Consider the following 27,913-nt stretch of genomic DNA (forward strand, 5'->3'; position numbering starts at 1 on the left):
ATCCAAGCATTACGCCTAATATTTTAATACCACATTGTTTTAGTTTTTTTTTTAAATACTCAAAATGTTATTGTTTCATTAAAAATCCAATAAACTTGACTTAACTTGTTGATCTATATGTTGAGTATTTATCCCACAACTCAAACCTTGAATTGAATTATGAACCAGATCGAATCTTGTAAACATGTTTCTAATTAAGTGAGACTTATGTGTTTAATAATGCGATGCAAGGTGTTTTTCAATTGAAAATACATTAAAATTATATTATTTTTTATTTTTGATATTAGCATATAAAAAACATGAAAAAACACTCCCTGCTGTGTTATTTGATGAGATATTTTAAAAAAATATGCTACTTATTTATTTATGTATCAAATAAACAAAGCATATACACTACAAGTGTTATTAAATGATAAATCAAATCATATGCTACTTATTGAATTTATTTATGCATCTTTCTTTATTCCATTAAACATGAATTTTAGTCCGTACATATACCAAAGCACTTCATTGGAAGTGTATTGTTTGATCGATGTTTGTCAGCCTTCTCAGTTATCTCCAGAACTTTCTTTTGGTTTTGAGCATCAATGGCTGCCTTCTTTTGTTCCATTGCCTTTTGTATCTGAGCTTCCTCATTCTTGATTTTCTCATGTTTATGTTGCCTTATGCTCTCTAATTCTGCCTGAAAAGCGAACCAAATATAATATTTGTGTTAGTGAGGAACAAATTAATAGCAAAATAAATTATCCACCAGAGTCTATATTATTTTCTTTATCAATATATCCCCTAGATGGATATGAAATTAATCATTACCTCAATCTTCATGGTCTTAGCCTCATGAGATATTTTCATTTTTTCCTCCCATGTTTTGATGTCTGATAACATTCTCTGAGCCCTTTGATTATATATTTAATTGCAGTAAGATAACATCAATCCAATTTCAGTAAACAAAAATATTAATTTAAAACAAGAAAAAAAAAGGTTTCATGCATGTGGGTGTTAATTTCTTATACTTATTAGCTGATTTTGCTTTTTCTTTGTCTTCCCATGCCTTGATATTTCTCTCATGTAGCACTTTGTTCATTTCTTTAAGAGCTGCAATGAACAGGAAGACAAACGATGAACTATAGTTACAAGTGTAATATTCAATAATATTTTTTTTTCTCATATAAAAATGGGGTTCATGAATTACCTCTATGACAAGTATCAGTTAATTTTATGCAATTACATAACTTTAATTGTAATAAATATAATTTTTCTAGAAAAAGAAATCCAAGAGATCGGTGTGGCTATCAAGAAAACATGTTATTTTTCTCAACTTTCTAATCTCAAATCTTGAGATTAGTACCAAGAAAAATGTACTAATTTCTCAATTACATCTTTAAAAAAATGATTTAATGCATGAATGATTAAAAAAAAAGAGGTCTGAATCAAGGAGCACAAGTGGACAAGAGGCCCAGCAATCAGCATGATGTCATGAATGCAATGTAATATTTAACAACAAATTTGTATACCTTCACCCATTTCAACCGTCTTCAAGACAAATATGATGCTCAACTTTGCTGATCTTTCTCCTACCTCAGCCACCTACCTATTTATAGGAAAGGATTTTGGGTTATAGAAGTTAACCTAATTAAACATTCTGCCACCATATAATTATAAATATGGTGAATCTTATGGCGTGGCATACTTTTACTGCTCTACGTACTAAATTTGGGATTTATTTGCATTTACAGGAATTGTAAATGGTTAGATATCTAAAGATCCACAGCTTTTGCATCTCTAATTAATGCTGCATAGATCTTGAAGTATCTTAAACTTATTTTAGATTTATTGCAAGCATGTGGAATTAAATGTTGAGCCAAACATTGATTTCCGCCATGTTTTTTTAATTCCCTTCCCATCTGTGCAACTCCACCAATGTAAGTAGCTACAAGGATGATAATGAGTATTCATGAGTTGAGTTCTTTTATGTTCATAATTTCATATTATATCTATTATTCATTAAATAAAAAATTTAGATATTAATAAATGTGTGTATATATGTGTGTGGGTTGGGGGTATTATATCAATATTGAAATATGTATATATATTATATATATTGGATTCAAAAAATATAAATTTTCTGCATATATATAAACAAATATTAGATTTGGATTAAGTTTCAAATCGGTTAGACAACCTCTATATTATATCTATTACCCATCAAATAAATTAAATATAAAGAAAAAACCTCACTCATTTGAATAAATATCCATAAAATTTATATTAAATTGTCCCTACGGAGATAGGTAAAATGATATCAAGATAAAAACATTAACTGCATGGGTTCCGATTATTCTGTTAAAAGGAGCTAGCTAGGTCATATGATATCTGAGGTTCCAATGCTATTGTTTAAATCATGCTATGAAATAATTGCAAACTTTGCATGATTGGTTTAGAAAATTATTAATAAATGAATAACTTTTTAATCTAAGAAAGGATAATTCATTTATTTCAATTTTAGAGCTTTTGGAATAGGTTCTAAGATTTTAAATCGGAATGAGAACATTGGTATTTTAGTACCATAAGCTCCATTGTTATTTAATGATGATGCTCACAATCTTACATGTACAGATCATACAAAAACTAGATATCATGATAGCTTCAATAAAAATTCAGCTAATGGAATATATATATTTCTTAATTCATGGCTGATAACACACTCACACAGGCCTTATTTATCGTCGTCTTCTACGGGAGCCTGGCCAAGAACTGATAATATAACAAAGGCGCCATATAATATTGTAATCACAGCAGTGAAGTTGACAAGCAAAGCCTCAGGACCATACTTGTCAATTCCAGAGCTCTCAAGGAAAGTAAGCTTCTCCAAACACCCTAAGGCAGCATTTCCAACAGCCAAAATATATACAAAAATCCCAAATAGCACATGCCAAGGGAGAGACTCACTCCTTATTATTGCAGACCCTCCAGGGTAGAAGAACACAATAAACCCATATATCCACTGCAATAATTAATTTCCCATTTTTTTAAAAAAGTCTTAAAATAAAATAAAATAAAGAGTCGGTCTAGCCACTCATCATTTCATCAAGTGTAATTAGCTAAAGTTTCTCAACTTCACCTATGTGTTAATAATTTTAATTAATATGTGTTAATTGATTTTGCTTCAGGTGAAATTGTCGAGAAATTTCCATCAACATGCTGATGAAAGATCGATAGATTAGGGCAAATTAAGAAAGTCACTATAAAATAAGATAAAAATAGAGTGAAATGAGTGGCTGCTTACCTGAATACCATAAAGGGAAATGATGGATATGCCAAGCCATGAATGCAAGCTGTATAGGTTGGCAATGTTACTCTCATTATGATTCTTGAATGCGGCAGCAATGCCAACGCTACCAAGTATTATAGCAATGGCATGGAGTACAAGATGTATTCCTTTCTTCACCTCTTTCTTCAAAGGAAGAGATTTGTAGCTCATAATGGCTGTGTTTGTGTTTGTTTTTTTGGGAGGAAAAGAAAGTACGAGTAAGAATATTAGTATAAAAAAGGCAAAGTTTTAGCATTTAGTTGTTGTAAGAATCCAAAAGGGTGTTGAATTACCTTCACCTCCAATGATAATCAAGCCAATTAGCATTAGAACAGGATGAAGCTGTCACAAACATATATACAAAATTTCTTCAAAATAATGTTTTTTGTTTTTTAATATTAAAACAATACATTCTAAATTAGCCTGAATACGTTGAGAATTAAATTCAGAGCCCCCTTGTGGCTTATTTTGCTAACCATCCATGGTGGAAGGGGGTGACCCTTGAGAGTGCAAGGGCCCAGGAGCGTGCTAATTAAGAACACTCACATGCATGTAACCATGGAAAGTATGAACTCAGTCTCTTGCTTAGTCAAGCTCATGAATATTTGATATAGCCATTTATTTTAATATCCTGTCAGGTTACTTGAAATTAGCAGTACATGTTTAAATTAACATAGCTTTATCAAAATACTCTTGCTTCTCACTCGGGGGTAATTAACAATAATATTTGGAGCATAAAAATTCCAATGACATGTATCTTGAATTTCAATTTTCTAGATCTTGATTTCTTTTGATTTTTTAGGAAGACGGGTTGTACCACGTCACGAACGTCGGGCACCTACCCAACCTCTTAATACTAATGTTATTGAAGATATTAATTTGATAGACTTCTAGTAGGGAAACGTCCTTGACTTATTGGCTTATAGTCATTCAATGCCATATCAATATCCAAGAGAGATAACCGAAAGAAAAAAACAAAAAACCAATATTCAAAATAACCTTAAGGCCATAGACTTTACTATATTATATATTGGCTTGAGCTATGTTACGAAGTTATATCAAAAAAGATTTTAATGTAAAAAAATATTTAGATATTATTAATATTTATTTTAATATTTAGAAAAAATATCAACTAGAAAAGATAAGAAAAAACTTAAATCAACCGAGAACTTGTGCTATTCACTAAAATAACTAACTGTATAAATACAAACCTAATTGATAAGCTCAAACAAAAAAGCTTCATAAGAAATGACACAATCGAACAAGAAAACCTTAAATTCTGATGATAAATACAAACCTAATTGATAAGCTCAAACAAAAAAAGCTTCTGAACACTAAAATGAAGACACAAACACAGAAGAAAACACCCAAGAAAGAATCCATGGAACCAAAGTAGAAAGAAGATAACATGAGGGAGAGACTTACATTGAAGATGAGACTCTTGTTAGTGGCTTCCCATGCTAAGCCACCTCTATAATATAGATTCCAAACCAAGACCGTAACAGCACCAGCAACAGCAAGCGCATGCGCAACAAACGTTAATGGCAGTGCTTCCACCCCTATAGTCATGCTTGAGTCTTCTTCTTCTTCTTCGTCTTCGTCTTCGTCTTCTTCTTCTTCTAAAATCTTAAATCTTGATAGTTCAAAACTGGGAAAAAAGAAAAATGAAGGATAAATGGAAGAGAGTCTTTCTGATTGTTGACAGTCACGTCTTTTAAATGTTGTTTCAACCAGATAATGCGATTATGACCGTTGGATGGAGATCTTGTTCATGATATGATTGTGCCACGTGGACTTGATTTGTAGGATGAGCTTTATTTATTCTATTCCTCTGGATTCTTTGTATTTTAGTCGCATAAATAATTCCGTATTTTAATTTAATGGGTTCGGGGTTTTTTGGAATATTTGTTTTTATACTGAGAGTAAATTATACAAATTCCAGTTAAGTTTAAATAAATCATTGAAGTTTAGATTCATGTATTTAAATTAAAAAAAAATATTTCACAGCTTCTAAATGTTGTAATTATATCAACATGGTAACGTAATAATAAAGTAGAAATAATTTTTTATTTGGAGGTTCATTTAATTTCGGTAAGCACTAGCTAAAATATGCACCTAATTAAGGGAAATTAAAGTTATAAAATTTACTTCGAGGGATTAATGGATATACTAATATCAAGCAGTCATTTAAAATCAGACACTAAAAAGAAATCCAAAACTTGAATATCGAAAACTAAGTTGTAAGTTTTTCTATTGTAAGAAATTATATATTAAGAATAAGAAATATTATTTTTTTAAAAAAAACTATCATTAAATTTAAGAAAAAATCTTAACATTCTAAGAGAGTCATGACCTTAATTCGTCTTCTTGAAAAATGGATATGTTTTGACCTAAAACCGAAAACTAGTGAAGGTTAGAGATAACTACTGTTTTTACCCGCTTTATGTCGCGACTTGGATCTAAACATTTTGAATCTTAAAATTGAATATCCATGCTCCAATAAACTATTTTATATTATTATTATTATTATTATTATTATTATTATTATTATTAAGCTCAAGTTAAAAGATCAAACTTGAATTCCAACCACTAATTTATTATCAAATCTTGATTTAAAATTAACCCACGATAATTATTCTAACATGATTCAATTGATTTAATGGATCTAAGAACAATTCAGATGACGGAAAAAATGTTTCGGGGCTTTCAAAAAAACTGCAAATTATCTTCTTTCTTTTATATTGAGACGACGATATATTAAATTGACTTGGGTTTCGCAACGTAACCCAACAAACCCGCGATCGGATCATGAACTCCACTAAATTTAACAACTTTTTAAAAACTATTTTTTACCTAATGATATGATAACAAAAATAGACGTTCGCAGAATTAAGCACCAATCAAATACCGGGACGTTTGTTTGAGACTAAAATAACCTTATATAAAGCAAACCAAAATAAATTATGAAGAAGACCAATTCAAAATCAACCAAATATTGAATGATAAAATTAATAATAAAAAAAAATCAATGATTCAATCAAAAGAAAAAAAGATAGAAACTAGATTTTTTTTTAAATAAAACTATTTGACATTATTATTAAACTAGACCCCACAAGTTATTCTTGGAACTTCCCAACCTAACTCCTTACCTAGTTCGAATTTAAAATTAACATGAATGAAAGTTGACACTACATGACCTAGTTGATTTGAATAGTCCAAAAACAACTTGGATGACCGGTAAAAACGTAGTTTTATTTTAAAAAAATTTAAGATAATATTTTTTAAAAAAACAATAACATATTGGATAGACCTGGGCTTTGCTTCTTAACTTGCAAAACTCACGACCCGGATTATAGACTTCACTGGTTTTAAAAAAATTAATTATTATTTATTTAATGATATGATAACAAAAATAGATGTTAACAAAAATTAAACATCAACTAAATATCGATATATTTATTTGAGAATATTATAACCTTATAGAAAAAACTGAAATAAATTATGACAACTAATTTAAAATTAATAAAATATTAATGGATGGACTTATTAAAAAATTTGAAAAGTAGAATTTAAAAAAAATAAAGGAAAAGGAAAGTTTGAAAAATAACAGTGAAACACCATAATAATGATTTTTTTTAGCAGAGTAATTATGAGTTACAGGTAGCTTATGAAGGATGCACTGACTTGATCAATGCTCCAACTTGTCAATTGTAATTGTTCTTATCATGCTAGGTAACATAGTATAATGTGTTTGAGAATGCTTTTTTTTTTTTTTAATCAAACTTTGCTTTATAAAATGGTTTGATAAAAATAAAACTCAATGAAATCCACCTCAAGACAAAACCAGACAACATTTCGAAAAAAATTATTTGATTAACAAAAGCGTTTAAATCTATATTAATTAAGAAATACTTTTTAAAAAATAAGTATAATTAGAAGTTTTTGAAGTTTATGAGAACATGAATAAGAGTAATTAAATGTATAATATCTATTTAAATCTCAAATTTTCTGAATTAACTACCTAAGTGGAGCTGAATTTAACAAATATAATAATATTAATAAACACCTTTTCATATGTAATTCCTTTCCCTCACATAAACTTTTTTTTTCTCATCTGTTCTTTTTCCACATTAAAAATAGAGAATCGACTAGTGGGATGGGATCTTGGGTCAATGGTGTGGTAAGCCCATCTAGCTAGAGATTATTTAGATGAGCAGTTAAAAGCCCAGAAAATCCTACAGCCTTCAAAATTCAAAGAACCAAGCCCATGGCCCCTCTCTTCTTTTACTCTTGTTCACGTCTAAAGTTAATTTCCTTCGTGAGAATACCTTGCATAGACTACGATCAAAATAAGATTTAAAAATCATTTATTAGATGGTATAGTAGTGATAGGAGATTAAAATTAAAGGATTTGTTTTTTTTATGGTTTTAGATTCAAGTTTTATAATTGCTAATATGATGATCACTTGATGTTTACATGGTCGTTAATTTCAGGACCCATAAGATTAGTCGAGATGCGCGCAAACTGACCAATACACCTACCCCATACACCTACATTAATAAAAAAAAAAAATAGGATTTACAAAACAGAGCCTTCATTCGATTCATTCTCAAGAGAAAATTTAATTTAAATCTATGTCTATAAGATCCAGATTTCTGTCTTCTTGTAGTCTACACTTGTTTTAATCTCTTTAGTAACAATTTTGTATCATTAAGTTGCAATCTTGCTTGCTAGAAAAGTGTCATACTAGGATGAGATGAAGATAGCAGCTAAGGACTTAAAGGCTCTTTATTCTCTTATTTATATCATAAATATGGGCTAGGTTGACTTTTCTTTAAATATTACTTTAGTAAACATAAGGAAGCATAATAATGAAATCACATGTGATTTGGTTTAAAATTCAAGTTAGTAAGTTGAACAGAATTAATTAAAATAATATCATTTTATTTTTTAAAGCTAAAAGATTTTTTTTATTTAAAAAGAAACAATTTAAAATCAAACCAGATTTTAATAAATTTATCAAATTGCCTATCCACCAGCTTAGTTCAGGTTTAATAGCTTAGCAATAAAGTGTTGTTGAATGCATAAATAAAATATGAATCAAGGCATTGCATGACGTTGCAAATTCCATGGATGATTTGTTTGTTTGTTTGTTTTTTTCAATTGTTACATATATCAGCAAAGCCATTAGCAAGACCATACGTGGAACCACAATATGTAGCTAAAAAAATGAAGCATATTTCCAATTTTTTTTCTCATAAACCATCTAAATTCTGATTGATCCGTTGAAAGTGACGAGGAGGGGGAAGGGTCTGTTTGGAAGTTTAATAAAAGTTGTTTTTTAAAGTATTTTTTTTTGTTTATAAATATATTAAAATAATATATTTCTAATTTTTAAAAAATTTATTTTTAATTTTAACATTTCAGTATATCAAAACAATTCAAAATTATAAAAAAAATTATTTTAAAACTAAAACAAATTTAATGTTTTTAAAAAATACAGTTGAATTGTAATATTGAACAAGTCTTAGTAGCATGTAGTTTACAATGCGTGTCCAATACTCGCACTATTATTATTATTATTATTTTTTTGATTTACGTGGGGTGTCCGGGCCAGCTTACGCGTACCACGACTATTCCCCACGGCCCACTGGACATCCTGCAAGCCCAGGAGCAGGTAAGGCACCGCGGGGGTGACAGGCGTGCACATAGAAGGTCGAACCCAGGACGGGGCGGAACAAGTCACACGATTGACCACAGCAGCTAGACCCTCAAGTGCATACTCGCACTATTATTAATGTTGGTATTATCCGCCATTCTTGATGACAAAACTAAAGAGCACACAGGCATCATATATGGTTCTATCTGTTGACAAATCTTAGAGTGCTTCTCCTATTTATGCATGTATATAATTATGATATTAATGAGTCGTTTTCTTGAGTAAGTATGGTAGGAAAGGTCTACTTTACTAACTTATAACGACATGAAAAGGACAGGAAAGGAAATCATCTTCCTAACACACCAACTACACATATAGGGATCCTCAATCGAATGCCGTAAGTTTTTTTTTTTCCCTTTCATTTCAATTAGATTTCAAAAGTTTCATAAGATTCTGTAACGAGTCTTCTTTTTCATATAATTCTAACAGTGATTCTATCAAATCCCACCATTTTCCCATAAAAAATGGTGCCTTTTTTTAAGTTAGACTAATAAAAAAACACGTAATCTACGTCTTAAGCCAAGTCAACCCTCAGAAACTGTTTGGCAGCGTGGCTAGCCGGCCACAGGTGTTAAAAAGATGATTTTTTTTTAATTATTTTTTTATGTGTTTTTTTATCATTTTAATATATTGATATTAAAAGTAAATTTTAAAAAATAAAAATATATATTATTTTAATATATTTTTAAATAAAAAACAACACTAATGACTAAACATTATCCAAGTCACCACCATCAACCAAGGGAAAGTACAAAACCCTTATTTTGCCTCTTAACTAACACTTCCAATAATCGTGACCTATATAATATATATGTGATCCTATGATAGTTTCAGTTTAGCAATCTCAGTAATGCAAGTATGATTGCAAGGGCCGAATCTAGGTCGTGGCATGGGGGCAAGATTGTATAATTTTTTCTTTGGGAGGCTATTCCGTAGTTTTTTGTTTATAAATACATTAAAAAAACAGAGGAGATTTCACAGTATACTAAAACTTTAGAAGCGAAGGTCCCTCTTAAATAGAAAGAAAGGATTGGAAAAAGAAGAAGAAGAAGACGAATTCATTTACCTATTTATCCAAACGTCTCCTCCAAGCCTGCATAAGAAAAAGGTTGTTCACACATATTCGAAACTCCTAGTCTCATGATCATTTAAAATCTGGACATACACACTAAACTAAGTCCTTATCCAATTGCAAATCTTCACCAACTCCTATAAAGATTAATTGGAAACTTTAGAAAAATTACGACTACGATGCCCCATATGGGAAAAAAAATCCCATATTCATGGAATATGATAATATGCAAAGCTGTAGTGGTGGTCATAAAAAGATAGTAAATAAGAGCTTACCCAATTTTTTCTTAGTCCACAGCTATCAATTGTAAATCTCACTTTTCTACCTAACAGATTCCATTGCATTAAAGGTTGTTCCCGTGAAGTAATAGGAGCTAATTCAAACTTTATTTCCTGTACTCTGAGTAACTTTCTAAAAAAGCTCAAGGAGCCACTAATATGACACCAGAGTAGGAGTTCAGTATTGACAAAATTCAGAGACGTGTGTATTGATTGCACAGTACGAAAATTAGTTGCTTCTAGTCAACAAGGTAGGTGCAAGAAATTCTTCCATTGTTACCTTGATCAATGCAGCACCTTCTCTGGGGCAACCCTTTCTCAAAATCGTTTGCCTCTGACAATTTGATATTCCTATCATAAAATTGATGTTCAGGACAACACTGGAACTTTAACCTAAAACTAAAAGACTATCTGTGTGGTAGAAGACATACCACCAAAAGTGCAGGGTCATCGGTAGTGTCATTTAAAGCTTTCTGCACGACAGCACCTCATGCCTTCCTGCATTCAAAAGAAAACTTTTGCTAGGGTACCTCTGTTACAGCAATACCACATGGTCTGATCAAGCTAGGCACATATTCTAGTTTTTTTGCTCTGTGACTGATTCATTTTCTAATCACGTTTTAGTCATTTTCAGCTCTAATTTCCAAACTTTCTGCGGCATCTAAATTTTACTTAAAGGACAACAATAAAAAAAACACCACTACTCACTGCAGCCCTCTTTGTTGCTTTCTGGTTTCTTCTGGGTTTCACAGTTGAGAAAGCATAAATTGTTTTGTCCTCCTCATAACAAAGTCACACTTGTTTCAGAGAAAATCAAGGTTAGAAGTACTGAAAACTGAGTGAGTCTTTTGGTGAAGATTCTCTAAAGAATCTACAATAAGGTCAAAACATGTTCAAGTCATGGAGGAACGTGAAGAAAAAGATCAAAGCTACATTCAAACTGCAATTTCAGGCAACTCAGGTACTAATCTAACAGATACCAAGTATTCCCTGTTACTGATTCGAAATGGGTTTTGTTTATCTGGAATCAATGATTACATTGTGAGTGTATGATAAGGTGTGTGGTGATATAATGTAGGCAATGTGATTGAGCAATTCGGGATACTAACAAAACTCTTACCTTATTTCGCGTCTCCATTTTAGGTGCCACGCCAAAAGAAACCTGCCTTGATAATATCCTTGGTGCCAGAGGATGTTGGGAAGACAACATTCAAACTAGAGAAAGCTGCAGTTCAGGATGGAATCTGTTCATGGGACAATCCAGTTTATGTGACAGTGATACTCATCAAGGAGCCAAAATCAGGAAAGCTGCATGAGAAAATATACCATTTCATTGTTTCAAGTGTACGTTATACTCACAGTTAAAATCTTTACTGATTTTCTAAGGCATAGTTTTTTTGTGTTTGTTTACTGATTCCTATGAATTCCTGCAGGGGTCATCCAAATCAGGTTATCTGGGAGAAGCTTCGATTGACTTTGCAGATTTTGCTGATGAAACTGAACCATTGTCTGTCTCCCTGCCCCTTAAATTTGCCAACTCTGGTGCAGTTCTACATGTTTGTTCTCTCTCTCTCTCTCTCTCTCTCTCACACACACACACACACACACTCTGTAATTCTCTTGATTTGACCCTTTTCCTATGTTTGATTCACTCCTAGAGCTAGAGCAATGTCTATTTTCAAAAAGTAAATAAGACCATGTTATTTCGTTATCAAAAACCTTCCATTGTTTCTCATGTATCAAGTAATTTTTGAAACAGGTGACCATTCAGAAGATGCATGGAGATTTTGATCCAAGGTGAACACGAGCATTAACAATTCATTTATGCATTTATTTCTCTTTTTTCTTTCATTTTACTTTGTAGTCTAAAGTTTTGTTTTTCCCATCTCCTCTGCTGCTAATTTACTTACTGGACTTTGTAATCTTAGAAAAATTGAAGACAATGAAGATCCCATACTTTCTAAAGACAGAAGCTTGAAGAACCAGCTGAGCAATGGCTACACAGACAAAAACGATGAAAGTTTTACTGAAGTAAGGTCTAAATTATCTATTTTGTTTTAACACAGTTCAGGAAGGGCTGGACTGAACAAGTTCCTTTTGTCAAATCTTAGAGATAGATGTGCTGTTGTTCAAGGTTATAATTGATCTATAACTTGACAAATCTCACAGGACCAGGACCCGGACATTGTTTTATCTGAACAAGACAGCAGCTTCAGAACATCCATTGGTGGAAATTCTAGCTTCAAATCAACACTCAGACAAGATTCAATGCCTCCAAAGGGAGCAGTTGATGGCATCACACCGAAAAACCACTTGCATTGTAGGACAAGCACTGATTGGTCAATGGGTTCAGTGTCAGACGGAAGGTTAGTTGACTCAACAAACAGCCCTGAAGAGAACCTTCCAAGAGAATTACAAGAAACCTCAGATGAATCCATTGAAAAACTGAATAGTGAATTATCTAATCTAATGAGGCAGTCAGAATTATCAGAACTGGAATTACAGACTCTTCGGAGACAGATTACAAAGGAGAGCAGAAGGGGGCAGGATTTGTCAAGACATGTTAAGGAACTTGAAGAGGAGAGAGATGCACTCAAAACAGAATCAGAACTGGAATTACAGTCTCTTCGGAAACAGATTACAAAGGAGAGCAGAAGGGGGCAGGATCTGTCAAGACATGTTAAGGAACTTGAAGAGGAGAGAGATGCACTCAAAACAGAATCAGAACTGGAATTACAGTCTCTTCGGAAACAGATTACAAAGGAGAGCAGAAGGGGGCAGGATCTGTCAAGACATGTTAAGGAACTTGAAGAGGAGAGAGATGCACTCAAAACAGAATCAGAACTGGAATTACAGTCTCTTCGGAAACAGATTACAAAGGAGAGCAGAAGGGGGCTGGATCTGTCAAGACATGTTAAGGAACTTGAAGGGGAGAGAGATGCACTCAAAACAGGATGTGAACAACTCAAGTGCTCAAATGAAGGAGAATCCCTGAATCAATTGCGAGCTGAGAATGAGGATTCTAGGGTTCAGCTAGAAGAAGTCAGGCGAGAACTTAGTCATCAAAAGGAATTGAACACCAATCTTAAGTCGCAACTCCAGAAAACGCAAGATTCAAATGCTGAGTTGATTCTTGCTGTGGGAGACCTTGATGAAATGCTGGATCAAAAAAATGTGGAAATATCTTCTCTGTCTAGCAAGCTTGATGAGGTTCAGGAGGAAAATTGCAAATGCAGCAAGAAAGAGGACAGAGACCAACAAGCAGTGCTTGCACTGGAAGAAAAGACTAGGGAAGATAATGAATTATGTCTACTGAAGCAAAGGGTGATAGACCTATCTGATGAAATTGATGTCTACAGGGAAACTAGAGAAAAGCTGGAGAATTATATCGAACAACTCACACAAGACTGTGAAGATCTAAAGAGAGAAAACCATGATATCTCTTCCAAGTTAGAGCAGGGCAAGCTACAAGAACACAAAACCTCAGAATGTTCAGCTACTATTAAAGAACTTGAATCACAGGTACAAAGATTAGAGGAAAAATTGAAGACGCAGACAAAAGAATTCTCAGAATCTTTGCTTTCCATCAACGAACTGGAAAGTCAGGTCAAAGGGTTGGAGAAAGAACTGGGAAAACAGGCACAAGGATACGAAAATGACCTCGATGCCATGACACATGCCAGAATTGAGCAGGAACAGAGAGCTATCCGTGCAGAAGAGGCCTTGAGGAAGACAAGGTGGAAAAATGCTGTTACAGCAGAGCAGCTACAGGAGGAATTCAGAAAACTTTCAGTGGAAATGGCAGGAAAGGTTGATGAGAATGAGAAGCTGACAATGGAATCAGTATTTGAAGCAAACGAGCTCCGAATACAGAATAGAGTTCTAGAAGAGAATCTTAAGAAATCTAACGAAGAGCTTGCAATGATGACGGACCAGAACAGAGTAAAAATGGAAGAATTGTCAATGCAACTAGATTTGAAAACAAAACATATGGAGCAGATGTCAGTGGAACTAGAAGATGCTTCCAACAAACTGAAGCATGGAGGAGAAATGCAAGAGGCTTTTCTAGCGGAAGTTCGAATGCTGAAAAGTGAGATAGAGACCCTAAGAAAAGAGAAGAATGACATCTCTGAACTGGAAAAAGAAGTGAAATTAAGAGATGAAACTGAAAAATTGAAGACATCGTCTGAAGAAACAAAGATACTAACAGAAATACAGAAAAGTGAAAGAGACGAAATAGAAGAAATATTTGCATTGACAAAGAACGAGGCAGAAAACACGAGGCAAGAATTATTCAATTTGAAGTCCTTAAAGGATGAAAAGGAGGCAATGATCAAGAACCTTTCATTGGAACTTCAAAGCCTCAGAGATCTGCAGATTGAGCTAAAAAATAGCCTGTCCGCAGAAGAACAGGAGAAAGAAAAACTTCAGCAACAAGTACTCGAATTAAAAGGTAAGCTGCAGAAGAAGGAACAGGAAAATACTAGTTTCATGAAGAAACTCACATTTTCAGATGAAAAGAACTCGGTGCCAATGGATGACAGAATGCAGATCAAATGTGCTGCAACTAATACTGCAAATGTCAATGACTTCCAAAAAAGAAATATTGGGGAAGACTTGCTGAATTCTGAGATGCACACTGCAGGAAGCAAGGGTATTGAAAGGTACAATTTCAAGTTCTTGTTTATAATGATTATTGTACTTTCTCATATATCTACCACCTTTTTCTGAGTAATTAATTTCCAACAAGGAGATAAATCGAAGCATGCATTGTGCATCCAGATATGTTTTAGTTCGTGATCATAGTTGTCACTGAAATTAGTTTCATTCTTCAATATTTGTTATGACAGAGAAGCAAAAACTTGCTCGAAGGAAGAACTGAGAGTTGGCACTTTCCACTCAATGGATGAGGGTTACCTGATTGAACTGTTGACAGAAATGGCACAGCTAAAAGAAAGGAACAAATGTATGGAAACTGAGTTAAAAGAAATGCAAGAGAGATATTCAGAGATAAGCCTCAAACTTGCAGAAGTAGAAGGTGAAAGGCAACAGCTTGTCATGACTGTACGCAATCTCAAGAATGGTAAGAGGAGCTAGCATTCTAGCTCTCTAAGATATCGGATATCAGACACAGAAATGAAGCACTGGTAATGCAGCTGCTAAAGCGAGCCTCTGATGAGCAAGATTGTTGCTCGACTATTCTTTATGCATCTTGTAAATGGAAGTCTAGAGGTGCTCGAGAAGCAGGTCCAGAGTTCAGAAAGGGATAGATGTTTCCTTAAAAATATAGTAATTACACACTCCTTTGCTTTATACAGATTTTGTGTATTCCTTATTTGTGATGTTCATGTAGCTAATCTAGTTGAAGTATTGGTGCCTAACCTGAATTGTGGCTGTATTGCAGAAATTAAAAGCATTAGAATTTTAAGATATTCCAATGAGTTTAAAAATTGCAGACATCACTGTCTAGAATTTTAGGTTAAACAATGGAAACAGTTTTATGTTCATGACTTCATTCATACCTTTCACGTTAGTTCTGCCTGTACTGAACGTGTTTTAGAAATCCACTTATAACTAAGATTCTTTGTTTCGTGAATTTGTCGAACTTTGGTGTATGATACAACCATGGATGTGACAATGATATCTATGTTGACCGTGTTGAAAGAAATTAACCTATCATAGCTATGTCCATTAAGGAAAAAAATTAATTGCTTTTTACAGAACGCAAAGGTTATGATATTCCAATATTATAGAAAGCACAGGAAAGGGTGGCATTGTTACAGGATTTAAAGAAAAGCATAGCATTGGTACAGATGTTTAAGGACCAAAATATAACTTTATCAACATAAACCCAAACATCTATACCTTTCTTTCCCTTCAATTTCTCCTGAGCTTTTTGCTCATACGGTGGGCACTTCCATCACTCCAGACCAGCCTAGTTTGGTTTCCACCATCCATTGCAAAGGATAAAGTCTACATTTGATGAAGCTTCTTATTATGATGACAATTTAATACGGAAAAATGTCTCATACATAAGGGTTCACATACCATACCTGTTTTGATCTCTTATCCTTGGGTGTCCATGATGGAATTAGGGATGCGGAAGTTCTTTCCTTCTGGGATGAACTTGACAATTGAATAGGTTGTTTCTGCTTCTTCTGCTCATATACTTTTCTAGGAGTGCTTCCTCCCTGGTACTTGAAAAAATCAAGAATAGACAGGCTTCTTCTCTCAGTAGCCTTTGATGTATTTCCTGAATTCCAAAAATCTGGAGTACATGTATCAGGTGGAAGGGACTGCTGCCGCAATCTGCTCTTTTCCCTTACTCTGTTAAGAAACTCTATTGTCCAGGGTGAACCTGGTTGTGGATGAGCAGAATGGATGGCTTTAGAAAGTGGTGTTCCACTTCCACCGCAATGTGATATCTCCTCTTCAAATGGAAACCTAGTGGATTTTCCTGCAGCTCTCAGTGTAAAAGCCTCCTCTAAGAGATTTTTCCTGGGTTTTACAGGCACTTTTTCATGCTTATCATCTATAATTGGATCACCACGATTTTGTGGTAACCTTTGTCTATCACTTTCTATAGGGGTCCATAAATCTGGACAAGAGTTTTTCTCAGCAGCCGTTGGATTATTAGGGTGACTATTCTTACCAAATGACAGTCGTCTTGCAGCTTTCGACTTTCTTGCAGAATCTTGTTCGATATCAGTATCAGGCATCCAAGGTGAGAAATATGTAGAGTTAGCAATAGAAGCAACGTCTTTCTCCAACGAGACGGGATCATCAGTGAGGTCTATGACTTCACCTCTAAAGTATTCATGCAGGTTGTTAGCGTTAGATTTACAGGGATTGCCACTGTCTAACTTCAACTCCTTCTTGATATTTATTTCGGATGCCCGATTTTGACCCAGAAATATATCGTTCAGTGGTAACCTGGGCTGTCTTCTGTCATCCCGAATCAGAGGATCTTTGAAGTTTCCAGAATAAAGTGGTTTTATGGAAGTAGGAAAATCCATCACCGGAGCAATATCCGGTACCTGCTTTTGACCAAACAAATCTTTCAAAGATGAACTAGGTTGCTTCAACTCACCAAGCATCTCGGGATCTGTTGAAGTCCAACAATCATATTGCTTAAACACTCCAGGATCCAGCATACCATCAGTGAATTGGTTCAGTGATTCAGATTTCCACATGTCATCCACTTGAATGTCAATTTTTTGAAGGCTATTTATGCATTTTCTTCGTTTTCTTTCAGAATCAATATGAAGATGAAGTTTATCTGAGTCAGGACAAGAAGATGCAGAGGAGGAACAGTCTGTCATTATGGATCTAGAATCCTCCCGCTCACCATATTTGCACAAAGCACTAAACAGAGCAACACTTTCAACTGGAACATGATACTGTTGGACTGCAAGGATCCTGCGTTCATGTGACCATTCAAGAAACTCAATAAGCATGCCTCCAGAAGACAGAATTGCATGTGCTGTCAGTGGATTAATTGATGGAAATTTGGTAAGGAAGGATTCTGCAAGAGTTTCTGATTCAGGCATTTTAGGATATCTGCCCCTGGAAGACTTAGTGGCATACAAAATACTGTTTAATATAATTTCATCGGTCAATTCAGCTGAATAGGAAGAAAAGAGCTGTAGGTCAATTCCCAGGCTTGCTGCAGCTGCGTAGAGTCCATCAGAGAATTCCATTACAGTAGAGAGGAATCTGGTTTCTCCCTCAAAGACCTGCAGAAAATGTAATATGAAAGGTAAGAAACAAAGTTCCAAAATTATTCAAGAAGGAGAGGTAATTGAGAAGAATATCCTAAAGAAGAAACCTTCATATATCAGTCAACTGTATTACTGGCCAAAGTAAAATACTAATACATGCACAATATAATTTATACACCAACGGATTTAAATTTTTTCCAAAATCCCTTGCAAGAAAAGATAAAAATTGCTTAACATATGCACATAATTAATGTCAAGAAAGTAATATCTGATGAAGCTAACCTATCAAAATGATCATAATTTAATGTACACCACTAAGATGCCATTAATTATGAATATGCTGGAGAAAATGCTTTCAGAGTTCCTTTTAGACATTTTTGTGCTACGACAAAGTTAATGTTTCCTACTGCTTGGAAGAAAACCTGCACGTACAGTGATTCAGTAATTCAACAATTATATGAAAGACCCTATCCAGCATAGTATTGTATTCAACCCAGAGCTTTTTCATTCATAAGTGGATTGCTGCTTCACCATATCACAAGAACTCCAGAAAAATGCACAAGTTTCATTCTTCTAAAGACTGGACTACTCTACATAGAACTGGAGTAGAAACAAAACAAAGGAAAATATGTGAATTATAACATCATAATATACAGGAATTACCAGAATGCAGCCACTGAAAGCGAAACTCAGCAATGTCAAAACATTTGCAGCAATATTCTCAATGCACAGAGGCAAGCATGAAGAAGCTTCATCTGCAGCAGTTGCTTTCTTTCCAATATTTCCACAATCATACCACACTAGGCAAATGGAAGAACTAATAATCACGTCAACAGGCAGATTCAAGTCACGCTCCACAACTTGTGCTCCTTCTTTCTCCATCGCAAGAATTCTTTGGTATGTACTTCTTCTGGATACTATCATTTCCTTGTCAAAATTTTGAGTATTCACAATAATGACGATGTCAGGGAAATAAATCATGTCCCCTTGAGTCTTCTCAGTTTTTGTTGCATAGGGTGCATAAGGAAGTTGCAAAGGGATGCTGCAAGCTTCAGCTTTATCTGCAGCTTCTGAAGATGTCATATTAAACTTGTCCTCAATAGGTGCAAGATTTAGCAGTTCCTCCAATTTCTGGTCGTTGATATTCTCATTCATACCAGGAACTGAATGAGATTTGCTTCCCTAGGATGAAGGTAATGCTAGGTTAGTGATATTTAGTAGTAGAATTATGTTTGCATAATAAGTTAACATTGTAATTGAAAATATAATTTGCAAAAACATCATTAGGAAGAGAGAGGCAGTTTATGGGAGGAGATAAATCTCAGTAGAATGTCAGTATGATAAATCTCAGGAGATAAATAATCTTATATTTACCTTAATTCTGTTCACACTCAAAGCAAAAAACTGTTACTGCAATGATTAAGGAAAAAAAGAAAATTTCTTCATATAGTAAGAAGGCAACAGGCCCAGACTGGAAGATTTGTTTGACTTATTTAAGAAATTTACCTTGGGAAATGAAGCCCTAGTATCAGGAATCTTGACTGTAGATTCATTTTTTCCCCTAGCAGTAGCTTTCCCAGGATTCAAGAAATAATCAAGATCATTGAATTGCGACGTAGAATTGAACAACAATGAAGCCTTCCTGGCATTTTCTCCAATTAATGTTTCTCTATTTCCTGTTTCTTGACGTCTATCCAAAGACTCACTTGAAGCACCTTCCACAAGTCCACTGTTGGGAGTTTCAGAAATCACATTCAACAGTTCCTTATGTTCTTCCATATGTGCCCCACTCAAACCATTATCAGAGAAAACAAGGTCAATCACCAACTTTCCACCATCAAAGGATTCCCTATCAAAATCAATGTTGTGTGAATCCAACTCCTCCAACATTTTTTGATATATGGATGAATTTTTACCGTTGTAATTATCCTCCTCCAAGAGATGCCAATCCAAATAAATCCCATGGGATGCAGATAGGGGTTGTGGCTTGAGTTCAGCTAGTTTTTCCTTCATAATGGCATAGATCGAACTTATCTTGTCAGGATCAGAAAAAATAGGTATAGGCAGAGATTTGAATGTGTCATCTTCCAGTGTTAGTTCACAACTAACAATCAATTCATCAAAATTCTTAAAATTCATATCTTCTCTGAACATCGAGTCACATGTTTGTGGTTCATCTGTTGATTGCATTTCAAAGAAGACTTCGTAAAATTGAGATGAATCCGTCTCAAGGAATTTGAATTCCTGAAAAATAACTGGGTTCATTGGTGAAAGACAATCTGCAGAGTCTTCACGACCCTGTGGAATTTCCACCATGCTTATAATGTCCATTCCCAGGGATGTATCTAGAGAAGCCAGCTCAGGTTCAAGGCATTGCTTTTCTGGACAATGCTTTGAAAGAAATTCTAAGATATCAAAGTGCATCGAACCCAATAGCTCGTTCCCGTCAATATGCAGGATATTTTCTTGACCCCATTTGGACTCAACATGCTCAAGAAATAAAAGAAACTCATCTTCCATGGATGGGTTTGTGAAAGTTCGAAGACTCATCTCTTCAACTTCTAAAAGAGGGAATGTGTTATGATGAAAGTGTGCTTGCTCCTGAACAGAACCATCATATTCCAGCGCACAAGCTTTTTCATCCATGTCAAACTCTAATGTGACATCTTCAACAGAATAAACTGATTCTTGAACTTTGTCAGGATATTGCATTTCAATCTCAGGCCTGAGCAGATCCTGCAAGTGTAGAAAAAATCAACAAATAAATAAAACCACATGATGATTTATGAATGCCATAATCATAAAAACCTGAATCCTAGTACATATAACTAAGTAAAAAACGTCTAGACCAGACAACTTTGAGCAGCAAAATCTTTGTCTAAACATCGGACAATAAGGGTAAGCAATGAAAAGCAAGTTATCGTAGTACATATAACTAAGTAAAAAATTATAACCAACTTTCCAAAACTGAAGTGAATGAACAACTCATTAGTATTTGTTCATTTCCTTCTGAAAAAACAAACAAACAAACAAAGGTAAATGAGTGAAAAAGGTGACTGCAATCAGCACATCATAGTCTTTTCATATATTCATTACTGTATTACACCATTTTCCAGAATGGATCAGATAAAAGAAACAACGAGACCATCACTTGATGAATTTGAACTAGTCACCATAAAATGCTTCTTATATTTCCAACCAAATCTTTTAAACTATATATATATCCCAAAATTACAAGAAAAATGGCACAAAAGAGTCAAAACAATATTTTAAGAAAAAGAATTGTCCAAAGATTTAAATATTCCAATCCTCATGGAGTCACTTACCCTTTATCACTTTACATAACAAAGACTCTGAGTTATATAGCATGGCTCAGACACTTACCAAATCATTCTCAATCTCAGAAACTTCAGAGAGGAGTTGCATCCCTTCGTCAGAGAAGCACACATTCTCCTTCAAAAGCACACAAAACAAAGCACATAAGCACAAAATCTCCTGGCACGAGCACAAGGAAAATGTATCTATACCCGCATATATACTCTCTAAAATATTCATCTTTACCATGAATGTATCAATCTCTGGTGCTTCCAATTGTATAACTTCAAGCCTCTCCGAATGTTTATTATTCCCATTATCTTTCTGCAAGACCAAATGTCCTTTATACATCAGACAAATCAAACCAAATTAATTTCAAAAAAAAAATTAAAAAAAAAAAGGTTCAAACATAATTCCAATTTCACTCGTTTCGAAACTCAACCTCTTGAGCTGAATCAGTTCCAAAACCTCTCTCTATCTCCTCCTCCTTCTGCAAATTGAACACCAACTGTGAATATATACAAATATAATCTAAAATCACTGTTTCACCTTGAAATCATTTAAAAAAACAGCGCAAAATAAGCCAAATTTAACATTATCAATTAAAAAAAGGCTAAAAACAGAGGCTGTTAATTCAAAACAATGATAATTTAGCTCTCTTCCATTTCCAACTCTGGTGTTTTTTAACTTAATCGAAGCATAGTGAGAAAAAAATAATTAAGAAAAAAGAACTGAAATTAAATTAAATTAAACTATAACTGAAATAAAATAAAATAAAATTATAACTTAATATAATTTTTCTAAATACTGATCGAAAAATAGAAGCAGAAAAAAAATATTAAGGGAGAAAAACAGAAACAAAACAAAGAAAAAATGATCTAAGATATAAAGGCTCCAGTTTCGAAAAAAAATCCACGAATTTGAAAGTTATCAAATAAATTAAGGATAACGCATCATAATCGACAGAAACTAAACACCAAAGAAAAAAACTAAAATAAACACGATATTTTGGAAATAGACCTGATGAAATCGATCAGGTAAGAAATCACGAAAATCAAAGTCGATGAAATGAGGAAGCACTGAGGAGATGAATTTGGAGAGAGCGGAATCGATAGGAGGTCTTTCGATCGGGAGAGAGAGCGTTTCAAGAGGATGGAAGAAGCGAAGGAGACGATGCAGTTCTTGCTCCGGAGGAGTAGGAGGAGCTAAGTGAGTGACTGGAAGATTTAGGAAGCTTAGGGTATCGACCGGAGAAGAAGAAAAGTAGTCTGTGTTTAGAAATCGAGTTCGCATTTTGTTTCGATACAGAGAGAGAAGGAGAGGTAACGGACTACTACTTACTTTTTCGAAGCTGAAATTGAAATTGGCGCCTGAGTATTTAAATTCTCCCACGGGATTGAATGTATGGGCTTTGCTATCCTCCTACTAAACATCGGCCCATATAAGAGGTGAGTAAATTAATCGAATTATATGTAAAAGTTGACTTCAAATTAATCGAACTGAATAGTTTTTTCTTTTATTTTTTCATGATCTTAGTTAAAAACAATTAAGAAGAATTATTTGATTCGGATTTAAATCAAAATTAAAGTATATTTAATGGTTTTTAAAAATATAAAAATTAAACCAAATCAATTGACTTGGTTGGCTTTTTTGAAAAAAATCATTTCCACCATCTTTTATCTCTCTCCTAAAATAAGTTAAAATAAGTTGAGTATGAGTCTATTAAACTTAATTTTCATAATCGTGGTAATAAACAAAATTAGAACCTATTAATTTTTGGTTCCATGTGATCCCAAAAATAAATTAATAAAATCATATAGCTATATATAAGACTAGCATACCTTCCTTTTTATAACTTTTTTTTGTAGCTAATCATATAAATAAAAGATAATTCAAAATGCTTAATTGGAACTTTCTGGATTGTATTTCTAATTGCCGAAAAGTGAAGCAAGTTTTAAAAAATTTAGACACTCGATTTAAAATACAAATTCATTCTAAAGAAAATCCAAATAAGAATCATATATATATATATATATAAAAAAAAAAACTTAATTCCTGAAAGATCAACATGTAATATGTTTGAGGCTTGGAGCCCAAAACCAAAAACGGAAGCAGCAAGGTAAAAAAAAGAGGAGCGAGTCTGCATGTATGTTTTTAAATTAATATAGTGTTGGATTTGTGCCAGCAATGTCGTTGTAGTATAGTGGTAAGTATTCCCGCCTGTCACGCGGGTGACCCGGGTTCGATCCCCGGCAACGGCGTCTTCTTTTTGTATGTTGTTGAGATTTCAGGTCTTTGTTTAGAGTTTTTAGTTTTTACCACAACACAAGTAATGGGAAGCAGGAGCAAAGGCACAGGCCATCATAGCATAGTATTACTGGAGGACAGACTCAATGAACTTTATATTACAACTCACTTGACACTATTTTTTTCAAGAAAAAATACAAACAAAAAAAACTCATGTGATTTAGTTAAAAAAATTAAATTAACCTGATATAATCTGATAAAACCCCAGCCATAAAATCAATAATATTTTTTTTAAAAAAATAAAATGATCATTTTAATCCGGGAGCCGAACCTTATCGGGGTGGAGTTTTAAGAGTACGGATATTATTAGCTAACACTCTACTCTACGTGTACCGATCCTGTCCCTGTCCATACCATACAGGCATCCACACCTTCTTGAGTCACTGCCTGCCTATACAAATTGATATCTCTTTGGTAAAGTTTATCCACTCTCATCACTCTCTCCGGCATTGCCACCACGTGTACAAGCACCTACAATTACGTGTCTGGAAACGGAGCTTATTATACACGTGTCAATCGCCCTTCAAGGCCACCTCCATGCAAATGTGGCAACGTTACTGTCTTGTCCCTCTATAAAATTATTCAAATTCTTCCACTACTGCATGGTTATCCTTTTCTTTCAGTAAGTAACTGTCTAATCTTTGGCAATTTACTGTTTTCATCATGGAATCACAAATGGCACGCCCGCATGGTGTTCATGACTATGAGCATGACCCCAACAATGTTGGACTGCATCCTGGTAAGAACCTTATTTAACTTGCAATGTTCTTGTAAAGATCATGCAGGCTGAATATATTTGGTTAATTACTTGTAGGCTAATTTTGTTCTTGTAAATGTGGCTCATGTTTTTGTGTTAATTTTTAGTGGTAGAGGGTGAAGATGGATATCAGCATGAGAAGAAGTCAGTGTTGAAGAAGGTGATGGATAAAGCCAAGAAATTGAAGGACAAAGTCAAATTACATGGTCATGGCCATGACTATCATGAGGGTCATGTGCCTGATGATCATGACTTGTATGAGGAAGATGATGATGAGGATGAAGAAATGGTTGAGGACCCAGAAGTTCATGGCGCATCAGGTTTGTTGCTACTTGCTTCAATGTCGATCAACAGTTGGTAATGGCCTTGCTTGAGAAAGACAGGCTTAGATTCGTGTGTCAATAAATTTTTGGAATCTTTTTATGGTTTTAATTGAAAATCAAATCTGCAGCCTACGATTCTGCTGCTATTAGGAACTCTGTGCAAGGACAAGGTCTGGGGCTAGGTAACCCTAGGACATCTTATGGAAATCCAACAACAATGCAAAAGGAACATACAGGCACTGATCCAATGAAGAGCTTTCTTCCTGGGCAAGAGGTTCTTGTTGGAAGGACAACTGCTATAAAAGAAGTACCCCATGCCCCAGTTAATTCACCTGCATATGTTTCTCCAGCAACAGTTGAACAAAGAAGAGATGCTTATCCTGTTAAGGGTTTTGTTCATGAACAAGAAAGGATTCGAGGGCAACCTGAAGTTAATTTGAAAATACCAGTAGGATTGGAGGAGGATCCTCATGCTCCAAAGGGTAGACTTGGTGATCATGCTCCTTCGAATTATCAGACTAAAGTCACTGATCCAACTGGTTCTGGTAAGTTCTGTTCAATATAGGCATGCAATCAATGCTTTTTGGTATTGATGATTGAGCTAATTTTTGTCTTCCAAAGGGTCTAATTCTTGCACTTTTCAGGTGGGAAAGAAGCAGGAATAACGCCAATTCTTTACTCTTTCGACAAAATGAATATCTATGATGAATCAAGAGGAGAAAAACAGAACTTATCAACTGGATCGCGTGATGGTCAGCTCTCCTTGCTTCCTACCGGAAGCCATGACCAATTTTCTGCAGAACCAACTCCCCCAATATCCATTAGTTCCCAAGAGAACCCTGTATCAGGTTCAAAGTCTTTTGTCACCTTGAAATCCAAGGAGCACACACTTGGTGGCATCGGTGATAAACCACCAAATCAGAGTGGCTACACTGAAAAAATCTCCTCTGCCACTTCTGCAATTGTTGACAAAGCAAAAGCTGCCACAAATGTCATGGCCTCCAATCTTGGATATGGAGAGAGAGACAATAATATTAAAGAACATACAATGACACATGAAGGACAAGGACAAAATGCTGCGAAGCCAGCATCGACAGTTGAATATGGAAAGAAAATTGCAACAACTGTGACTGAGAAACTCACTCCAGTGTATGAAAAAGTTGCTGGTGTAGGCAGTACTGTAATGTCAAAACTCCATGGCAATACAAATGCTAGCACTAATACCTGCAATGAAGCAGAAAGCAGGATTGAAGGGAAAGATAAAGGGGCGTCAGTGAAGGACTATTTCGCAGAGAAGCTGAGGCCAGGAGAAGAAGATAGGGCGCTTTCTGAAGTTATTTCGGAGACTTTGAACAAGGGAAAGACTGAGACAGGGATGTGGAAGAACGGTAGGCCAATGGGAAAAGTGACAGACTCAGAGGAGGTGGAGAAAAGGTTAGGTAGTGGAGAAGAAGAGAATTCTGACGAAATAACGGATTCGGTCTCTGTGCATATTCCTGCCAAGGGTGTGGTTGATAAGCTCAAAGGTGCTGTTGGTTCTTTGTTTGTCAAAAGTGAAGAATCTAGGGCATCTCAGCAGCATCCACTTAGTTCCTCCAATGCTGGTAAGAATTAAATACTATCTTGAATTGGGTTTGAAAATTCAGCTTTCGGGATAGAATCTGAAAATTAAGACTTAACTGGTTTTTGTGATGCTTTTTGGTGTTTTGGGGTTTGCAGGTGCTGAAGGGTTTCCTTCTACTTATGCTAGTGGTGAAGAAATAGGAGAGAAGAGACTTCAAGAGACAGGAAACTGAGGAACATGCAATGTCTAGTACTCTTAGAGAGACTCTGTGCGTTTTACATATGGTTTCTACTAGTTGTGAAAATGTTGTTTTTCTTTGGTGTTATGTTGATAGAACTGTAATGAAACGGTAATGGCAGGCACTGTATGGTGAAAAATATGGAATTTGATGCTTATTGACTTTCAAGATCGTTAACATGCTGGAGTTAGGTAGAAAAATCCAATTTCTTTTAGACTTTGAGACAGCTGAACACAGATTACTCAAATTAGGGATGAAAAAAATGAGATTTTGAGTTTGGATTTCTAGCTATAGTTTCCAACCTTACAAAGTCAACAACTAAACCCTAAATCCTAGTTCTAACGTGGCGTAATATGGTGGTAAGTTTCTTAAGGGACCTTTCCAAGAAAAAATCGGTGGCCTCCTTCCTTTATCCCCTTGAATTTGAGGTTCTGTTTGCTTACTGCTTCCCCTCCCAAGCAACTCATCTATATAAGTTTTTTCCCTCATAATATACACTGACACCTAGGATGTGCGTGAGATTAGATTGGTGAAGTTTGAAGAAAGAAACAGGAGCAGAGCTATCTTGAGTGGATCAGTCTCATTATCATCGCTTATTGAATAACTGTGTTGAATCAAAACCAGAAGAAAACGAAACAAACTTGCTGGACAGCATGATTAATTAGAAGCCATGGCAAATTCTCTCCAGAACCAACTCCTCCTATACCTTGACTCCATTCCCTTCAAAGTCAAGACACCGAGAACACAGACATAGTGAGATTCCTGTCAAACTATCAATCTATAGCAGCTACGCACACAGCAAAAACCTCTGCTGCCACGTCTGTAATCGCTGATAAAACAAAATCTGCAGCAAATATTGCAACTTTCATCAAGCTTGGACATGGAGAGAAGGACCAAACTAAGAAACAAGACATGCAAGGACAAGACACTGTAAAGCCACCGTGTGGAGTTTCTTATGAAGGCTGTACTGTGATGGCAAAAGTCCATGGCAGTACGTGTTACTTGTTGGGGAATTCCGTCTCCCCGGTGCGCGGACCGGTGGTGTACTGATAATTGCTCAAAGAAGGCTAAACACACTGAGACACAATATTTAACATGATTCGGCAAAACCGCCTACATCCACGGGAGAGTCCATATTATTAGAGACAGATAAAGAAAGGATTACAACATACATGGAGGAGGAGGATCACTTCACTCAAACTCTATTCTCATTGCTCTCACACTGCTGCACAAGGCAGCAGAGTTGCTGCCCTTGGCAGCCCCTCACTTTCTCTCTTGGTCTCTCACATTCTGCACTCTCTTTCTCAG

The 27,913-nt window shown here is 34.8% G+C and overlaps 4 protein-coding genes, 1 long non-coding RNA gene and 1 other non-coding gene across 9 annotated transcripts; 3 read left to right on the plus strand and 3 right to left on the minus strand.

Annotated features, from left to right (window-relative positions):
• Positions 1 to 402: 402 nt before the first annotated feature.
• LOC7484383 (transmembrane ascorbate ferrireductase 1) lies at positions 403 to 5,008 on the minus strand. Of its 4 annotated transcripts, XM_024582258.2 has the most exons (7): positions 4,736 to 5,008; positions 3,604 to 3,652; positions 3,287 to 3,486; positions 1,515 to 1,587; positions 1,014 to 1,095; positions 814 to 895; positions 403 to 682 (listed from the first exon to the last, which is right to left on the minus strand). In XM_024582258.2, the coding sequence occupies exons 1-7, from the start codon at positions 4,877 to 4,879 to the stop codon at positions 482 to 484; spliced, it is 831 nt and encodes a 276-aa protein (XP_024438026.2). In that variant the 5' UTR covers positions 4,880 to 5,008; the 3' UTR covers positions 403 to 481. The 4 variants fall into 4 exon arrangements, with proteins under 4 accessions (XP_024438026.2, XP_052301840.1, XP_024438028.2 ...); XM_052445880.1 differs by lacking the exon at positions 3,604 to 3,652 and having other exon boundaries at positions 4,736 to 4,867; XM_024582260.2 differs by lacking the exons at positions 814 to 895; positions 1,014 to 1,095; positions 1,515 to 1,587.
• A 5,459-nt stretch (positions 5,009 to 10,467) lies between these two features.
• Positions 10,468 to 11,625, minus strand: LOC112323578 (uncharacterized). Its single transcript, XR_002977018.2, has 3 exons — positions 11,501 to 11,625; positions 10,812 to 10,878; positions 10,468 to 10,731 (listed from the first exon to the last, which is right to left on the minus strand). It is a non-coding gene; the product is annotated as an uncharacterized LOC112323578 (long non-coding RNA).
• On the plus strand, positions 10,726 to 15,812 carry LOC7482085 (uncharacterized). Its single transcript, XM_024582245.2, has 7 exons — positions 10,726 to 11,341; positions 11,524 to 11,724; positions 11,814 to 11,936; positions 12,140 to 12,177; positions 12,309 to 12,411; positions 12,550 to 15,044; positions 15,231 to 15,812. Exons 1-7 carry the CDS (start codon positions 11,270 to 11,272, stop codon positions 15,475 to 15,477), a joined length of 3,279 nt encoding a protein of 1,092 aa, XP_024438013.2. The 5' UTR covers positions 10,726 to 11,269; the 3' UTR covers positions 15,478 to 15,812.
• Positions 15,813 to 16,092: 280 nt separating this feature from the next.
• LOC7484382 (protein SHORTAGE IN CHIASMATA 1) lies at positions 16,093 to 22,709 on the minus strand. Its single transcript, XM_002318185.4, has 8 exons — positions 22,437 to 22,709; positions 21,859 to 21,924; positions 21,663 to 21,740; positions 21,486 to 21,554; positions 19,608 to 20,837; positions 18,765 to 19,283; positions 16,434 to 18,116; positions 16,093 to 16,353 (listed from the first exon to the last, which is right to left on the minus strand). The coding sequence occupies exons 1-8, from the start codon at positions 22,707 to 22,709 to the stop codon at positions 16,258 to 16,260; spliced, it is 4,014 nt and encodes a 1,337-aa protein (XP_002318221.4). The 3' UTR covers positions 16,093 to 16,257.
• An 896-nt stretch (positions 22,710 to 23,605) lies between these two features.
• Positions 23,606 to 23,677, plus strand: TRNAD-GUC (transfer RNA aspartic acid (anticodon GUC)). Its single transcript has one exon. It is a non-coding gene; the product is annotated as a tRNA-Asp (tRNA).
• A 627-nt stretch (positions 23,678 to 24,304) lies between these two features.
• Positions 24,305 to 26,782, plus strand: LOC7484381 (low-temperature-induced 65 kDa protein). Its single transcript, XM_002318779.4, has 5 exons — positions 24,305 to 24,462; positions 24,588 to 24,800; positions 24,932 to 25,348; positions 25,448 to 26,407; positions 26,523 to 26,782. Exons 1-5 carry the CDS (start codon positions 24,387 to 24,389, stop codon positions 26,597 to 26,599), a joined length of 1,743 nt encoding a protein of 580 aa, XP_002318815.2. The 5' UTR covers positions 24,305 to 24,386; the 3' UTR covers positions 26,600 to 26,782.
• The last annotated feature ends 1,131 nt before the right edge of the window (positions 26,783 to 27,913 follow it).

Source organism: Populus trichocarpa, chromosome 12 (genome assembly GCF_000002775.5).
Source record: "Populus trichocarpa isolate Nisqually-1 chromosome 12, P.trichocarpa_v4.1, whole genome shotgun sequence".
NCBI lineage: Eukaryota > Viridiplantae > Streptophyta > Magnoliopsida > Malpighiales > Salicaceae > Populus > Populus trichocarpa.

Coding starts and splice junctions, on each gene's coding strand:
- LOC7484383 (XM_024582258.2), bottom strand. CDS start 4,879: ATGACTATAGGGGTGGAAGCACTGCCATTAACGTTTGTTGCGCATGCG. Junction 3,487..3,603: donor GATTATCATTGGAGGTGAAG/GTAATTCAACAC, acceptor ACACAAACACAG/CCATTATGAGCTACAAATCT. Junction 1,096..1,514: donor GACGGTTGAAATGGGTGAAG/GTATACAAATTT, acceptor TGTTCATTGCAG/CTCTTAAAGAAATGAACAAA.
- LOC7482085 (XM_024582245.2), top strand. CDS start 11,270: ATGTTCAAGTCATGGAGGAACGTGAAGAAAAAGATCAAAGCTACATTC. Junction 11,342..11,523: donor TGCAATTTCAGGCAACTCAG/GTACTAATCTAA, acceptor TCTCCATTTTAG/GTGCCACGCCAAAAGAAACC. Junction 12,412..12,549: donor ACGATGAAAGTTTTACTGAA/GTAAGGTCTAAA, acceptor CAAATCTCACAG/GACCAGGACCCGGACATTGT.
- LOC7484382 (XM_002318185.4), bottom strand. CDS start 22,709: ATGCGAACTCGATTTCTAAACACAGACTACTTTTCTTCTTCTCCGGTC. Junction 21,925..22,436: donor TACCTGATCGATTTCATCAG/GTCTATTTCCAA, acceptor ATATATTCACAG/TTGGTGTTCAATTTGCAGAA. Junction 20,838..21,485: donor CTGAGATTGAGAATGATTTG/GTAAGTGTCTGA, acceptor CTACACTTGCAG/GATCTGCTCAGGCCTGAGAT.
- LOC7484381 (XM_002318779.4), top strand. CDS start 24,387: ATGGAATCACAAATGGCACGCCCGCATGGTGTTCATGACTATGAGCAT. Junction 24,801..24,931: donor AGAAGTTCATGGCGCATCAG/GTTTGTTGCTAC, acceptor TCAAATCTGCAG/CCTACGATTCTGCTGCTATT. Junction 26,408..26,522: donor ACTTAGTTCCTCCAATGCTG/GTAAGAATTAAA, acceptor TGGGGTTTGCAG/GTGCTGAAGGGTTTCCTTCT.